An 18,485-nucleotide genomic window follows, 5' to 3' on the forward strand; every position below is an offset into this window, starting at 1 on the left:
GTTACGTTCCGGGAGTGACCGCGAATACGGAAATCCGCAAATAACAGAAACCATAGGTTTTTTATTGTATATCTCGTTTGTTGAATATCATGAGAAAGAGCAGGGTGACGCAGAGGTAGAAGGGAATGTGAAAGAGGGTGCAGCGATTGTTGGCGATGTTTTCTGAAAGAATGTTGAGACTTTTCTGTTTGCCGTGTCTTCTTCATATCATTAAGTATGTTGGAGTATGTTGACAAGGCTTCCTCTACTAATTTTTCTACTTTTAGTAAAATACTTTTAGTACTACTTTTGGTACAAAAATGTAAAATAGAGGGATTTATGTTATGGAAATAATCTTTTGCTGATTTCCAACCTTAAAATCAGGAGCTTGCTTTCTTTTTCTTGCTCAACTTTTTTGCGGCATTTTTTTCCAAAATAGTGTAGTTTCGTCAGTGTTAAACACCTGGTGAGGTGCATAACATTTCTCTTCAATAATTTTCTACAAAGTCTTTCGAAATTTTTTAGCTGCCTCCTGGTCGGCAGAGGCTTGATCGCCAGTGCTTTTTACATTGCGCAATCCGAATCGTTTCTTAAACCTATGAAACAACCTTTACTAACTTTACCTTACATAAGATTCTGATGAAATAGACGTTTCACCAGCCCTTTTCTTATGGAAGAGTAAAATTTTTCGCATTTTCTGTTATAATATTGCAATCAATTGAAATACCTTTTTGTGTCAGTCTTGTACCCACAAAAAACAGCATTTCTGTACGTGAAACACATGGATCCCATAGGCGCTGCAAAGTTTTGACTGCCACAGGTGCAGCTACAGCTACGGCTGAATGAATTTCAGATTCTATTTTCTTGATATATCTCACCGAACATTCGTTGATTCCGTAATGGCGGACCACAGAAGGTATTGACTTCGCCAAGCAGTCAATATATCAAATTTTTCCTGTCAAGTTTTCACTTTTATTTACCTTTTCAAAGCATTATCAGTAGTACTAGAAGAATGAGCCATCCTAAACAAGCATAACTCAAATTTTGTAAAAAAAACACGTAAACGACGATTGCTGAGTATTTTAAAGAAAAATTCCAATAAAGGAAAAAAAACCGCGAATACGGGGGGGCCGACTGTAAATATTTATAACTTTGTTGTTCTCATGAAACTGAACAAAAAATGAAAAAAAGTTATAAAAAAAATGCCAAACAAAACTTCCAAAAACATTTTTAAGGACACTTCTTTATCTGCTAATATGAAATATAGTCAGAAATTAAGTTTGTTAAAAAAATTAATTTCAATTTAACCGTGTTGAAAGAGATAGGCCAATTCGATGATACATTTTGCCTGTTTCGGCACTTAACTTGATTTTTATGCTTGATAATGGCATCATGTTCCATCTACTTTGGTAGATAGATAGAAAGAACTGTTCACAACCTGCTACTACTAAACCAGACATGCACCTTGCCCATATTCCTCTGCAGAACTTCTAAGGAATTGGTATATTTTGAAATGCGTGTGTACATATAGTGAACCTTCCGTGAAATTTGTTTCTGTGTAATGCTTGTTATATGTAGTGCTGCCATCTACAATCAATTCTCTTAAACTATGAGTTTTTTCCCAACTCCTTGTGAGGGAAGTATAATGAATGAATAATTATTCTGTTGTAGGTCTGTTGCTCTCTCTCGCCTCTTTTTTTTCTGAATAAACATAATATGCAAATAAATTCACAATTCTAATTGATTTAAAAGGAAGTTCAAGTGATGGCCACATTCTTAACCATCTCAACACAAAATTGAATAGGTGGCAACTAGTGTTGTAGGATTTGAACCAGTTTTCCAAATGTCACGAGTGGGAAAAAAAATAAAAGCTGAGGAAAATTTTCATGCAGCTATAAATTATTGGTAAAAATATTTGAAATTATAAAAAAAAGATGAAATACAGTCGAATCCCATTTTAACGAATACCGATATAGCGAAAATCTCATTTTAACGAACACATTTCTAATCCCTCAGATAAGTTTACATAAGAACAATGCAAAAAAACTGGAATTCCTTTATAACGAAATTTCGTTATTACGAAGCAATTTCTCCGATCTCTTGGAGTTCGTTATAACAGGATTCGACTGTATATGAAAATATACTGGGCTTAAAAATATATAGGCCTATAATTGAAAAATAATATATTTTATGTTTTAGGATAGGAAATTATTGTTTTGAAATTTTTGAAAAAAATGGGCTGAGGGCAGCCAGGAGAAGGACATTTCCTTTACAAATGAAAAATTTTTCAAAACAAATTTTAAAAATCTATTGATGAAAAAATTAAAAAAAGAGTGGCAACTGTTTAGAAAGAGGACTTTAAATAGAAAGTGATGAAAAAAAAGTTCTATGTCAAATGTATTTAATGTAAATTGCTGGAGACACAATCTATAAGTGAATTTTGTGAGAATGATCCAGTTATATTAACACAAATTATAAATAACTAATAAATAATAAAAAGAAAGTTTATTTTCAAAATAGTAAGACACAATTTGTATATGTTTTAATGAAACATATGGTTGAGTCCCCAGGTATGCCAAAATTTCTTTTTTTCATCAAAAATTTGTGTAGAATTTGTTATACAGAAACACAGTAGAGGCCGCTTATTAGAATCAAGAATAATGTTATTATTTTGGTATTCTTATCACTTTTACAAAGTAGGGAGCAATATATCATAATATGGGGAAAAATTTGTTTATTGTTATCAGGACTTCAGTTTGTGTTATCAATTTTTTTTTTCTTCATTGAAGGTTTTTTCTTTTTTATGCATATTTTGAAGCTACTGTTGGACCAGACTCATTTTTTCCCCTATAAGTCATCGTTATCAGTCTACATGACTATGTGGGAGGTTAGAAGGCTTCCTTATTGACAAAACTTTCTCTATTTCTGTACTCAAATTCACAATGCCCTAATCGGGCCATACTAGCCACTATGATCCATGTACATGCAGTGCTTCTTTTCCAAGTGCAGCTGGTAACTTTGAATAGTATGGAAGTGATGATATATATGAAAATGACACAAGCATTTAACCACTTGGCTTTCTTCACACTTATCAAACAAAACTAATATCAATGAAATTATGAACCTTTTCACTAATTATACAAAGTGTGATTGACTGGATACTGAGCAAAGATATTTTCAGAAAGAAAAGTCACATTTCCTTGTTTCTAAGGTTAAAAAAATGTCTGTCCTCTGTAGCTCAATGGTAGAGCCCTTGCCCAGACAGTGAGAGGTTAGTGATTTGATTCTCCACAGAGGAATGTGACTTTTCTTTCTGAAAACATCTTCGCTTGGTATCCAGTCAATTGTACTTCGCAAAACTAATATTGATCAAATTCATCATCCTAGACTGATGCATAACATCCTGTAAATTTGAGTAATTTATTTATTTATCACATTTACCAATTTTACCAATACCAGCTTGTATGCTGTTTTATTTCTTTTATTTTCCTCGTGTGTGTATGGCATGTTTTAAAAATTATATTGCAATCCAAAACATAAAGATAGAAAAAAAAAAGCTTGGATGGATTCATGTACAAATTTGTGTGTACTTTCAAGGTTGTGGTGAGCTCATTGATTCGGATGGAGCACCACAGGAGTTCCTTGTATCACCTGCCCAGACTTCTCCGTGCTGCGCTGCTCCACCTGATCTCTATATGCTGCAAAGCTCAATAACAGAAGATGCTAATGTCTTTCATTCATCGCTAAGGAAGAAAACAGGTGAAAATATGTTTATCATATGCAGTAGAACTCCTTCCAATTATCTGAACTCCAGTTATCCGAATCACCAATTACCTGATTTGCTTTGAGGGGGGGGGGGAAGAAGCATAATCTGCATTTTAAAAGTTTCTTATCAGTGAATGATAAAAAAGTGTGGTAGAGTGTAGCGATAGTGAATACATAAACGATGTGTCGCCAAAAATCTTGTCACTTTCACACACTGTTTGCATTTACAAAATTTGTGTTTCAATATAGATGGTTTGATGAATATAACCTGCGAGGTAATAAGTTATACAGTATGTGTAAAATGTAAATAAAATTGTTTTCAAAGTCATTAAATTACATTACTTCCAACAGCAAAATTATTTTTAAATAAAAAATAACTTTTTTTTGTGAATTATCCAATCATACAAGTATTTGATTATCTGAATGGAGTCCAGTCCCATTCGATTCAGATAATTAGAGTTCTACTGTATTTTATTTTCGGAATATGCATCTGATTATTTTGGAGAACACTCATACTGACATTCTTAGACTTAGTGATGATTTTAGTCTTGTAATATTAGGTGTTATACCTAGTTTTATAGTACAGGGTGATTATAATTAAAGTTGGTTTTTGAAAAGGCTGTAAAAAAAGAACCATTGGTCAGAATGACTTGATATTTCACCTGAATATGCATGAAGTAATGGGATTTTGTCTGGCAAAAGAAAAAAAAATTCAAAAATTGACTGATAAATGGTGCTGTACTCATCATAAGATGCAAATTAAAAGATGTGACCGTAAGAAAAATCGTAGAAAAGCAAACAGTGATGAAACCGTCAGGAAAAGGATGTGGTAAATTAGCTGCTACTCAAGAAATGTTCAATATGCTGTCCACCGTTTTCTCCTATGAGCCGAAAGCGCACAACAGCATGTTCCACAACAGATAGAAGTGTATCGAGGGTGATGTTGTAAATGTGCTGCGTAATGCGGTTTTTCAAGTTAGTTCACAATGGGACCATTGTACACAATACTTTTTAGATGACCCCACAGCCAGAAGTCACAAAGGTTTAGGTCAAGTGATCGTGGCAGCCAAACTGTTGGAAAATTTCGACTGATATTTCTGTCATTGCCAAAATAGAGATTCAACAGTTGCTTCACTGGTGTTGCAATATGCAGAGGAGCACCATCGCACATGAAAACTGTGCTATCCACACATACACGCTGTTGCAGTGCTGGAATGAGCTGGTTGTGTGAAAGAGATTCATACCATGTCCCATTGATGGCACGGGTTACAGGACCTGAAGGATCTATCTCCTCGAAAAAAAAAGGACCAATGATAAATGCTGTGGTAAACCCACACTACACAGTGACCTTTGGAGAATGAAGAGGCAATGGTTGCATTTGGAACAGATTCTCTCTTGCCCATATCCTGCAATTTTGTGTATTGACAGAACCTTGGAGATGGAAATGGGCTTCGTGTGTCCACAAAATGTTCTATGGCCATGCATGGGTCCACTTCCATCCCAGCAAGAAATGTCAAAATGTTCTTGTATTGGCAGATCCGCAGGAAACAACTCTTGAACATGCGTAATTTTGTGGCAATAGCATTGCAGGATGTTTTGTAAAATTTTATGAACTGTGCTGACAGGCATATCTAAAGTTCGGCCAATTCGTCAAACACTGCATGTTCCCAAAGCACTGCTTGTTGACGCTTCCTGCAATGCAGTAGCCACTTGCTCCACTGATGTTGTAGCAATTGCTTTCCTCCCTCTGCCACATTGCACGTCAAACGAACCCATCTCTTCAAATTTAGCAGTCTTCTTCTTTAGACCGCTTGCAGACATCAGACCAGAGGCGCTTCTAATATCCTTTAATGTCCGGAATTTATTTAATGCAGATTCCACACAGTCACATTCTTGTAAAAAAGTTTCAAAAGTAGAGCCCAATTCTTCAACGACAACATCATGACGACTTTCTCGGATACAGAGAATAACAGGGATTGCATGTTCCCGTCTTTTATCACAATTACAATGTGTGATGCGCATGTCATGTCTTTTAATCTGTATCTTATGACAAGTACAGCGCCATCTATCGGGAAATTTTTGAACTATTTTTTCTTTTGCCAGTCAAAATCGCATTGCTTCATGTATATTCAGGTGAAATATCAGGTAATTCTAACCAGTGGTTCTTTTTTAAAGCCTTTTCAAAAACGAACATTAATTATAATCACCCTGTACTATAAATGTCCTTTAGATTTTCTTAGGGAAAGTACTATTGAAGTTTTCGTCTTGTTAAATAATTTTTATTTATTTGTATATGAATAATTTGATTAACTACTAAAGCTTGATTATTTTAAAAAAAGTCTTTTATAGATTATAACTTTCTAAATTATAATTTTTGTGTGTGAATTAATTTGATTAGTCATGGCTATGTAATTATTAAGACATTAATGTTTTAATTTGTGAAACTTTTATGATAGGTCTAGTCGAAAACTTGCAGAAGGCAACTGCAGCAATTTATGATGATTATTCAAAGAACAATTGCAATGTGAGTATACTGAAAATATGTAAAACTCGTATATGGTTGAAAGCAAAAAAATTTTCACTACTATAATTTCTAGTAAATGAGCCCAGGGAAATACATTTTTAAGAAATCCTGTAGATATTTACATTCTGCAGTATTGTACGTGTTGCTTGTAAATTTTTATTCATGAACTGGAAAACACAAATATTTGAATATAACTGAATTTTGTGTGTTACTTACCTTTTAGGTTTTCTCTATGAATTTTATAATATTGCTATTATAATTACACATTAGACATTATTCTGGAGTGGAATATTTTTTTAACTGTATCAAAGAAAAATACATAGAAAAAAAAAATTGATAAAAATTCATTAGAAAACCCTTGAAGTGTGAAAAAAAATTATTGAATAGACAGTGGTTTTAACCAGTCATCTGGTTGTACTACTACATATGTTGTCATAAAGATGTTTTTTCTAATCATTTCAATTTTTGAAATTTAATTGGTAGTTATTTCAATTATATTTAAATAATCCAATTTCAATAATTTTTTCTGTTAATGATTTAAAAACATGATGAAGTCAGTTTCAATTTATTCAAAAAAATTTAATCTTGGTAATATATTTTATTAGCTTCAAACTTTTAAAAAAAAGGAAAAAGAAGAATTTAATTGGCCAGATGACTAGTTAAAGTGGCTGAAAGAGCTAAAAATGGACTTTAAAGCTACATAAGTAGCAACTTTATTATGGAAAATTATAGTACTTATTGTTGTTTGAATTTTACTAATTTTTGAGGACACTTTGATACCCTGCGTTTTTTTGGGAAATTGTGGTAATTGAATTTTTCTCTGATGAGAGTAGGCTTTTGCTAGTATTGTTTCCTCTGTGTTTTTTAATTTATAAATTCTTAGGTCATCAGTCGAGTTATTACTAGTCTTCTGAATTCCATCAAAATGTCAAAATGTTTTTACTTACATATACTTGTCATAGAGAAATAATTTTCAATCTAGAGTCACACACACAAGCTAAGGAAATTTTTTATCAGAATTCTAAAATTTTTATTGAATAAAAAAAATTGTTGTAAAAGAGATCAATGTATAAAGACTGCTGTATACATTTTATGCACACACAGAATATATGAAAGGAAGTCTTCCATTTTTCTTCTTTGAAGTTTTATTTATTTAGTGTTTTTGATTTTTGAAGGGTTCATGTTGTACATCATTCTCAGTTGGACAAAAAATTTTGACCTCTTTGTGTCCTGCGGTGCATACCATATTGTCTGATGGCTTGCTGCCTTCTGTACAAGGCTTTTTTGGTCCTCTTCCAAATTCTCCCTGGAAAGTAGCAGAGGCTTCTATTCAACTTGGTATGTGTTATATTTTTATGTGATTGTGTGATGAATACCGTGTATACTCATTTATAAGCTGGCCACCTAACTTCAGGACCACCAAAATCATAACAAATTGAAAACCTGTGTATAAGCTGTCCCCTCAAAAATTTGGATTTTAGAGGAAAAAAAATGTGTATATTTTCCTACAATAAAAGTTACAATGGCAAATGATTCAAACTTTCTAATACATTCCTTCTGATTCCCTGAGTTCTACATCAAAAGCCAATACGGTGTGGCACTTTTGTTTTCATCTTCAACTGTGTTGTTATCATAATAGTCAATTTCAAAGTGGATGTTGTCTTTAGTTCTGTCCATGATGTTATTGGTACAACACATTTCAAAAGATTTGATGATTTCGGTGAAAGCAGAATTCCATGTATGAACCCACTGGCACACTAGGCCAATATCGGATTTCTTTAAGACACACAGTTTTTTTTGTTTATCTTCGGAACATAACTCCTTGAAAAGGCTGTCAAATCATTCGGTCCATAAACTCCTTAAAAAGGCATAATCTTCAAAAAGCTTGTTGATGCTCACATTTAAAGGCTGTGAAATTGATGTATGTCCACTGGGTATCAAAGCTAACAATGCTTTTGATTTTTTTGCTTTGCCTTTAACATCATCGGTGCTGTGGAGTTTGAAAATAGCTACAAAAATTACTCTACTGATTAGTGACATCATCTAAAGTAGTCCAATGATGGCGCGGATATTCAAGCTGTGTGGAGGCCATGTAGCTATATGATTTAGTGAAGTAGGAGTCTATATATTTTCTCCTCAAAAACTGACCCATGTGTAAGCCGATCCTCTCTCCCCCCCTCCTAAATTAAGGAACACATTTTTCAACAAAAAAACTTGACTTATACATGAGTATATATGGTACTTCAATTTTCTTTAGATGACCAGGTGTGTGCTTGAATTTTTTGAATAATCAGATTTTTTTTAATTGAATGCTAATATATACAGCCTCTGATGACTGCCTTAATATTATTCTTATATATTTGGCCCTCATTTGCATTCATAAAATAAAGCTGTTTATTAATTTTTTTCTTTCCATCAGAAAACAGTAAGAAAGGAGTCCAAGAAATGTTGGAGCATGTTAATTCTGAGAAACTGCTAACAGACAGCACGTACAGATTCAATGCATTCATTATAGGTTTACTAAAGTAAATACTCATATTTTTTTTATCTTTTTTATATAAAACTTGAAAAAAATGTTTATCTTGTAGTATCATGGCTATTTGAACCCTTTCTGCTGCAAGATGGACATCACCAACCCTCTCTTTAAAATGTCATATCTTTTATTATTAAGTGCGCTTTCTTCAGATTTTCAGCAGGTGCAAGCTAAGGGGTATAGGGATAAGTGTTCCGTCTCAGGGCCGTCATTTCAACTTTTTCCAGGGGAGGGGGGCAAAGCACATGTACTCAATGTATGTATATATAGATATATATATATTTGTGTGTATATATATATACCATTATACCATTTTTAGTGTATTTTCAAAAGCCGGGGGGGGGGGTCCTCCCCTGCCCCCCCCTAAATGATGGGCCTGTGTTCCATCGAGAAATTAAGTTTACAAAATATCTGGACTTGTCAAAGTTTAAATAAGAGGCTTTTAAGGAGGTGTGATATCTTGTCAATGCCGCTTGAAGGGTTAAAAGATGAAGTGATTCTCATTTAAATATATATAAAGTTTTAAGTACACATTTTTGGTACTGTCCATATAATAGTTAATGGTTACTAGAGCAAGATTTAGGTTTGCTGTAGTCCTAGGATATTTATGAATTTCTCAAAAATAACAGTGATATTTTTGAGGCCCTCTGCTGACCTTGGGGCCCCTAGGCTAAGATCTGTTTAGGGAAATCTGGCACTGTGAGGGTTACCTGAGGTCAAGGTGGGATTTAAACATAGATTTTTTTGTAGAATGTTGGTATGTTAATCATTTCACTGTCACATATAATAGTGAAAGAGTATAGATTAGGCACGGGAACTGAATTGTTGTCATCTAGAATCGACAGGCATAATAGATGCCATACATATTTACATTTGCGAAGGAACAAAAAATGATGTACAGTTACAAATTTAGGAGTTTATTTTCAGAAGGAACATTTCCACTTTTTTTTTCTAAATTCACTTTCAATGGTTTCTGAATCTTTGAGATGAACTCAGTCAGATTATGCCACAGGGTTTATTTCAACAGGAATATTTTTGGAATGGAAATCACAATGTAAAGTAAGGCCGGGATTACACTATACAAGTTTGATAAAAGATCTTTTATGGAACTTGAAAAATTCAACCAATAGGTGTATTGGTTGCATTCGAGCAAATGCAACTGGTGATCTTATTGGTTGAATTTTTCACGTTTTATCAAAGAACTTGTACAAAAGTTTTATAGTGTAATCCTGGCCTTAGCCATTTCTATTGAAACGAGCATTTCCAACTTGTTCATTCACTTCAGTATTTTAGTGAACAAAGTGGTTTTCAGTATTGACATAGAGAGATTCTTTTCAAAACGCTGCATTTCTCAGCACTTTCAAAGTGTCATTCTACAGTATAGCTTCTCGATAACAGACACCCATGAAACTGAAAATTTTGTGTGCTAATAAGGAGCACCCATTATTTATATAAATATATTGAGTCTCTTTGATTTAATTCAAAAAGTGTTTGTTAGTGGAGGTGTCCTCTAACTGGAGTGTCCATTATAGGAGGTTCCAATGCAGAACGATCGTGTTTACTCATGAGAGAGTAGTAGGGGTACCTTCCTTATAGCTAGTTGAAACCTTCTGGAAGGTTCAACTGGGGGGTTAGAAAGTTTGGAAATTTTCAAATTTAACCCCTAATTGTCGAGTGACGTACTCTGCCGTTTCCCACTTTTGTAAAGCCTTTTCCCATTCTGGAGAAAAGGGTTTTTTTTACTTGTACTGTGTGTTAAATTTAGGAATTGTAGAAATGTTCACTTTTGAAAATAAGCTTCTCAATTGATCTATGCAAGATTAGAAACTGGGAATATTAAATGAATTAATTTTAAATTTTTATCATTTTTGTGATAGTATTTTTTTTCTCAATTTTTTTTTCAATGTGCCAACACAATATTTTTCTTAAGTTAATAGTCAACATTATGTCAAGTTCTATGGAGGAGCACATTTCAGTAGTATTGATGCTATTAGGAAATAATTTCTGACATTTCTGAAAAAGTTGTGATTCATCTATTGTAAAACTTTGCTTCTAGAAAGATTTCAGTGAAGATTTATTTTAAATTGTTTTTTGTTAATGTACCAAACTTTAATTGACAAATCCTCATCTCATAACTATTGTTATATTTGTTATAGCCTTGGATGCCTGGAATGGTGGCTAGGACATTTGTTAGCAAGTCGATCGTTGATATCTCACCATTATCATCCAACTGCTCTGTTGAGCTTGCTGTCTCTTCCAGCCAGTGCGCATCTGCAACAAGAACTGAAAGAGCTTGTTAGTCCATTAACCAGTTTGACATTCAGTCTAGATCTGGCATTTGAAACCCGAATGGCTGCTTCGAAAGGAAGTAATCAAGGAAAATGTGCTAACAGCTGTTGCAGTTCAGATGGCAAACAGTGTGAGGATGTCGCAAACATGAATCACGTTCCTCATTTCACTTTTTGCTTTTCTAACAAAGAGCAAAAACAAAATAAAGCAGGATCAGTCAAACACACTAAAGAAGTGGTAAATGCTTCAAAGAAGTCTTTGAAATCAGATAAAGAAGATATTCCATGGCCTGGGATAACTATAAATCCTTTCCCAAATGTTCAGACAGCTGAAGAAGTCAGCAAAAAGTTTTTCCCAAAAACCAGTGAACAGAAACAAGCATCACCATCAAATCATCACAGAGCAGAACAGGGGCAGCTAGCAAAAGCAAGTCAAAAGAGTAAAGCTCGTGACAGAAGAATGATTGTTGAAGTCTTATGTTCGAGCACTGACAGTGGTTGCAGTTCTCAGGCTGCACAATCCCATGAAATTTCCTTGGCAGCAACTGATTCAGGGGAATCTGAAAGTCACTCCTCAGGAAAGCAAGACCCTCAGCAGTTTCGAAAACTTCAGCAGAAGTGGGAGAAATTGGCTCATGGTGTCGCCACAAATGGAAGGAAAATAGCCATAGAGCAGACACAGCAGCCAGTAGTAAAAAAAGTTGAAAAAGTTCAGGTAAGGCCAAATGCACGAGACATTGCTGCTCAGAGCCACACCAAAAAAGGAGGTGCCATATCTAAAGCCACAAGCACTAGGTTGGGTACTAGAGACCAAGCTGACATTCAAGAAAAGAGGCATCATCATCACCAACAAACGGATACTTCAGTAACACCCAGGCATACTATTCAGAAACCTGAGAAAGAAAAGCGAAGCAAATCGCAAATCCCTCTGCTCAGAGCTGCAAAAAATACACCACCAAAGTCAAGGATTCCTATCCAAAAGTCTGGGGGTAGAGCTCATTCAACTAACAGAGAAAACCTTAGAAATTGTTAAATCACTTCAGGTATGTATTATGTTTTTAACGCCATTAAATCAATATTTGTTATCAAGATTTGTTATTTTTGTCTATCTGTTCTCATACGTTTTGTACTATATCATAAAAATTATATAATACATTAAAACCCACCTCTTAATGGTTACTTCTCACATGTGGTCACCCCTCTTTTACAATCAAATAATAATTTCACTCTGTAACACAAATATGCATTTCAAACCCCTTATTAACAGTCATCCTTCTTTTGCAGAAAATTTTTTTTGTCCCACCGGTGTCCACAGAAGAGAGGTTTTACTGTTTCAATAAAGACATTTGTGTGAGGGTGTCAAAAGAAAGCAGCTCTGCACACTGTTATTTTATGGTCAGACTTTGGTATGTCACCTTGTGGACATAATAGAAATGACTTCATGAGTGGGGTGTCTCAATAATCAGTAAGCCCGATTTGTTATGTTGTCATAGAATTCTAAAAACGGACGTTATAAATGGCGTGAAAAGCAGTCGATCCCATTTATGGTGGAGCCTGACTGAATCTGTTTAATTGCTCATATGATTTATTGTGAATTGTACAACCTTGCAAACTCCTTATCAAGGCAAATTACTTTGAGAGAAGATAATTACTAATTTCTTCCAACTGTGGTTGTATGTTCTTTGGGCCAGGCAGTTTGATTGTTTTCCTTGTATTGTTTGACAACTTTGTTTTCTACTTGTTCAATTCTTAAGTTAGGAGCCATTAGATCCTTATCTAAAAGAAGCAGGTGCCATAGTGTGGGCTGCACTGGAATATATCTTAGTGATGACCCTAGGGTGGAGCTTTTTATTGTTTTCCAAGAAATAGTGTAGAAAGCTCGGCAGGATGCAGTGCTGATGACAGTCTAAAATTCAATTTTTTGTATCAGTGTGATGACAAATGGTTGAAGGCTTTGAGCTTTGAAACTTAGATTGTTCAAAACATACAAATAAATGTGACTTGAAAGAGGAAAGTTTGTGTATTTGTGCTTCGTAAAAATCCATCACTAAAAAATCGAACAGGTTTACTTACTCTCAGAAGCAGAGCCATTTGCCACTATTGACTCCTATTGTTGAACATTTATTTTATTTTACATTTACTAGTATGGTGATACCTTGACTATATAACACCCCCCCCCCCCCATTTACAAATTTTTCAGTTAGCAAATATTTTTTAAACATGGTTTTCTTCCTAGGCTAACGAATACTGATTCTGCTAACAAACATTTTATAATTAATAAGGATGTGTCAGCTCTCATAAAACAGCTGTGTCATTAGCTAAATTTTCCTGCTAGTCAAAATGAATCCAATGAGTAACTGTCACTCGAGCCAGATTAATTTATTTCCACCTGGGAATCATTTCCAGGTATAGGTGCACCTCTGTTTTCCAGCAAAATTTTGAATAATTTCATGTGTAAAATGAATGATTTAGCTAAGAGAAAATTCATTTTAAAAAAACACCTCAGACTTGAATGATTTCAGTGAATACAGTATGACTCTTAATACTAAACTGGACATTCTGGAAGCTTATCTTTTCCATATGCATGTGTGAGAGACAAAGGAGCTGACTATAAAGTATAACACACCACCTCACATACTTTTTTTTCCACTATGACGCCCAAACTCGATTGCTAACGGTCGTATTCACCAACAGTTTAAACTGTAATCGCAGGTGAAAGGATTGAAGATCAAAACGGGCTGGTTGAATTGAGAATTTTAACCAATCCATGTTGATCGCGATCGTTTAACCTGCGATTGTAGTTTCAACTATGTTGGTGAATATGGCCGTTAGTGTACATAATATAAAATAAAACACATGTTCTGTTTTTCATCTTCCTTCAAATTCTCTTTTCACCAACTGTGAAGGTGTTTATATCAGCCTTCGGTCAGCATTTGTAATTTTTACAATGTTTGTGTTTTATAAGACTTATTTTCGACTTATATTAAACTTATCAAATTTTGGTTCGTTTCTGGAACAAAATAAACAATTTCCCCATAGAAAGATATTAAACAATTTTTCATAAAAACCTATGGAAAATTGTGTTTCAGGTAACAAATGTGATTCTGAAATCATGTATCTTAGCTGAGGTATCAATGCATAGCTATTTGAAATAGCCTGCCCTTAATTTATTTGCACATCATAAACGACAGTAGGCCTGTCATGGGTCTCGCACCATTAATGTGTTGCAGTTGGACATGCTTGCTCCATCAGAAGAGCAATTTATATTTGAGTTTTTTGCTTACTAGTTTATGCTTAATTTGGTTTATTGTCTTCCATGTAGGAACTCAGCAGGAAGATTAGTGTAAGCAAACTGAAGATTTCTTTGGACCCCTGTTCCTTTTCTTGATCCGGAAACAAAAAAAAAATTGCCTTAAGGTCAAATTGAACGAGACTTGAATTTTGATGAAATGAAAATGCAGGACTGAATTTATTATGAACACGATCAATTCCTTTGTTGAATGTGTTTTTTGATTCTTTGAAAATCGTGCCTACAACAATTCGCGTTGAAATGAAAGAGTTTTTATTCAAATTTATAAATATATATATATATGTACACAGTATATATACACACACACACAAACGCAAACTAATCTATGCATTCCAGTATACTTCCCTTCCCCCCTTCCCTGTGTTTATTTCTGTTACTCGAGGTGGGAGTTATGGGTGTATTAAAATGTACAGTGGGTTTTTGAAAAAGGGTTTTTTTCAATAATTATCGGTAAAATGATCTCACCATTCTTATCGTTCAACAGAATGGCATGAAAGATCTTATCTAAGTGTGAAATTGTTTGGTTTTTTTTGGCTTTTTTAAATCCATCGAAAAGCTTGGTGCATATTCAATGAGTGTATTGATATGTTTTTGGAGAGAGATGCGCATGAAAGTTAACTAATAGCTAGAGATGTTTTTTTTATAATAAAAAAAAAAATTGGACAGATAAAAAAAAAACCATGAAACCCCTAAATTTGTAAAATTGCGTGATCTACTCAGCTTTGTTTCAGCTACAAAGCTTTGCTAGTCCCAATTATACCCCACTAACTAACTATACTCCATCTTCTTGATTCGAGTGTGCTTCTTATTAGGCTATTTTTCTTTTTCATGCAGATATCTGCGTAGAGATGATGGTTAATATATATATATATATAGGTACACATAGAACATTAGTAGGGGGCCACATGTGTATTGCATTTTCATCTGATAGAATTGCACAATTGCGCTTCTTCTATTTCCATTCTTGTATCAGGGAAATGGGTTTATTTGCCATTATTTTGTTTCCCCCCCTTACCTTCTTTATGGTAATGGATATTTTAACATTTATTTTAATACCATTTATTTTTTTCAGCCATTTCTAATGAAGCTTCTTGTTTTTGTTGTTATCTGATGGGTTATGAAAAAATATTTTTCGCATTTATATAAGTATTAAGAAATACTGTTTTGTTATTGCCGTTTTTTAGATGCATATATATAGTTATATTTATGTATACATTACATAGTATATGCAATATATATACGTATATAAATATGTGTGTTTTGTGTGTAAACACTTGTGCATACATTCTCTTAGATATAATGTATGAGAATCCCCCTGTTTATGTGTGTTATGTAGTGTAGCTGCATAGCATGGAAACATGGGAAAATATGTTTGGCGTAAATAAAGCACTTGCTTGTACAGATGACTAGATTGTTTTAAGTTGTGAAATTCTTTATGAGTAATAAAATTATGATGACAAAAAAATATGACAAATATTGATGACAAAAAAAAAAATTCCATTGAAGTTTAGTTTATATCAACTGAAATACAAGAATAATTGTATATTGATGGTCTAGTTTGAAAACCTCCTCCTTGTGGGAATAGAAGCTAGTTTGCTTCAATTTTTCAGGAGAAGCAAAAAACGTGCACACAACTGCTGGTATGAACTACAAGGTTTTAAATTTTATCGACACTGTGTCCATTAGTGATGATTTGATTCGTCTGGTTGATGAGATACGAGGTCTATTTTCCTTAGACGTAAAAATCTTATATTTGGAAAATTGAGATAACAAGGTTTCCACACGAGGCCATCTCTATGTTGATTGATCTTCTACGAATTCATCTATAATATATAGTGTAGAGGTATACATATTCATATAGTATTGAGGTTCTTTGTGTGTATAATATATAGGAAGATCTCAAACTACTCTGTATGAACTTTGAAAGGTGTTTTTTTCATTAGAGAATGCATGTTGGCAACTGAAGCATGGTGGTACTTGACAGCCTTCTAAGACAGATTTATTGTGGGTGCTTGAGCAGAAATAATTCTGAAATCAAAACCTCTGGCTTTAAGTTCAAGTTAAGCACTCACTTTTGACACTCCCTACTTGAGGACATCTTGTTTTAGATGGTGCATCATTTTACCTCATTGCATCTGAAAATAGTTTTAATCATTTTTACTATTCTTTATACTTGAGTCTTTATTATGCATTCTGTTAATTTGTGGGGACTAATGCCAGCTCACTCTGCAGGCTTACCAGTAGTATTGGATGTTATACCAATCTCTTGATTACTTCAATAATACCTATAATACAATAATACTTACCAATCAATGACTTCATGATTTGTCTCGACCTGGACTTGATGCATGGATAAATTGTGTTAACATTTTCTTGAATTCCTTTAGACTTTCCTTTGGAAAAGTCTAATTTATGTACTGATTAGTAGTACCTTCTCAGACATTGATAAAAATTATTGTTGGTAAGCATGGAAATGCAGAGAGAGAGTGAAATTAGCCAAAAAATAAGTGGAGTACATATTATAAAGACTGTCTCATATATGAAAGAATGTTGAAAAGGCCAAAAACCGTTCTCGAGTACATCAAATCAGCTGGTGCTCTCTAGCATCTGCACGCTTCTGTTGTGTACATATTATACATACATTGTTTGGAAAAAAAGTGTTTTGGTGATCTCGCATTTCCACATCATCTGTAGGTTATACCAAGAGCTTTTTGAATAATCCTGAATGCACCAATACCAAAGGTAAGATTCTAACTTGCGTTTGGTTCTTCTATTACTGGAATCAGAGATTTTTGGCTGGTTAGTGGAAATATTTTAAATCTCCCACCTTAAACAGCCAAAATCCATCAATATGAATAGCTTCTTTAGTTTGAGTAAGATTTACTGAATTCCATTTCCATCTGGATATTCTATAATGTTGGAATATTGCATTGAGAGAGAGAGAGAGATTGATTAGTTATATCGCCATACAGGTGACAGGAGAATTTGTGTGAGCTCTTTTTTTAAAATCATATGTGAATAATTACAAACACATCTTGCCATTTTTGTTGCATAACAAAATACAAAATTAGATCTTGTTGTATGCATTTATGCCTGCAATTAGTAGAGATGATGGAAGAATTGGTATTTTCATGACCCTCATTCAGTCAATGTACAGGGTGTTCTGTTAACTGACCTACAAACTCAGAGGGTTGTTAGTAGGCATCAAGAGGGACAAAAATTGCAATGGAACATGGTATCCCAAACCACGTTGAGAGGGTGAAAATCGCGAAAAACGCATGCAGGTTTCGGCGTCACGCTGGAACGACAAAAAGTACAATAACTACAGAAAGATTCATTTGATTAATTATTACAAGAGTTGTTGGAAGTGGTGGTCGCTGACGTCATTGCACAGTTTTCCACGACGCGCGCTCAAAGATACCAGGTATGCTGCAGCGACGACAATCCGCGCTGGTAAACGAAAAACGCTGTATAGCGAAAAAGGTAAAAGGTAACTTGAAAATGTTCGCCACTCGTGCGAACGAAACGTCGAAAGACAAAAAACTGTGCTTCACGTCGGCCAAAAAAACCCGAAAACTTTTAAATCGAATTCTAATTTACACGATCGCTACGAAAGCCTTTTTTGTTTCAAAGATATGCGACTTTGACAATAAATGCAAATGCTGAAAATCTTCAATGATTCAGGGTGTGGTTCACAAATTGCGAAACTTACATTCAAAGTTTTAAAAATTCTGCAATTGTCAAAAAATATTGTTTTAAACTGTCAAAATTTTTTATTTATTTAGAATAAAAAAAATAAAATGGTTGAGATCATTCTATTTTTTTGCAGTCCCTAAAAATTGAGACTTTTGAGCCAATGAAAACTTGTCAATACAGTACAGTGATAAGTTGCCAAAATGTAGTGTTTTATATATTTAATATCGCGATAAATATTGCGTTTAAAAATGTGCAGAGTTGCCAACTGCAACGGATTATCCGTAGTTTCTACGGACGGCCGCTATAAACTGGAGCTACGGGAGACACTCAATATCATACGGAAATCGGTTTAAAAAAAGATCGTGCCTGAGTCTCTTGCGGTGTGTGTTT

At 34.1% G+C, this 18,485-nt stretch overlaps 1 protein-coding gene across 3 annotated transcripts in view; it reads left to right on the plus strand.

Moving 5' to 3' along the window:
- The window catches only part of LOC149087377 (uncharacterized), a 62,591-nt gene extending 46,786 nt beyond the window's left edge, over positions 1-15,805 (plus strand). For all 3 annotated transcript variants that reach the window (XM_089231453.1, XM_089231454.1, XM_089231452.1), the window contains exons 5-10: positions 3,577-3,738; positions 6,201-6,268; positions 7,444-7,606; positions 8,688-8,793; positions 10,958-12,132; positions 14,412-15,805. In XM_089231453.1, the coding sequence (XP_089087579.1) occupies positions 3,577-3,738; positions 6,201-6,268; positions 7,444-7,606; positions 8,688-8,793; positions 10,958-12,122 (1,664 nt within the window). In that variant the 3' untranslated portion in view covers positions 12,123-12,132; positions 14,412-15,805. The remainder of the gene's footprint in view (positions 1-3,576; positions 3,739-6,200; positions 6,269-7,443; positions 7,607-8,687; positions 8,794-10,957; positions 12,133-14,411) is intronic.
- Positions 15,806-18,485: the final 2,680 nt, after the last annotated feature.

Source organism: Pholcus phalangioides, unplaced genomic scaffold (assembly GCF_987345545.1).
Source record: "Pholcus phalangioides strain wild (caught in Gottingen) unplaced genomic scaffold, Ppha-v1.0 ptg000004l_1, whole genome shotgun sequence".
In the NCBI taxonomy this organism is placed as follows: Eukaryota; Metazoa; Arthropoda; class Arachnida; order Araneae; family Pholcidae; genus Pholcus; species Pholcus phalangioides.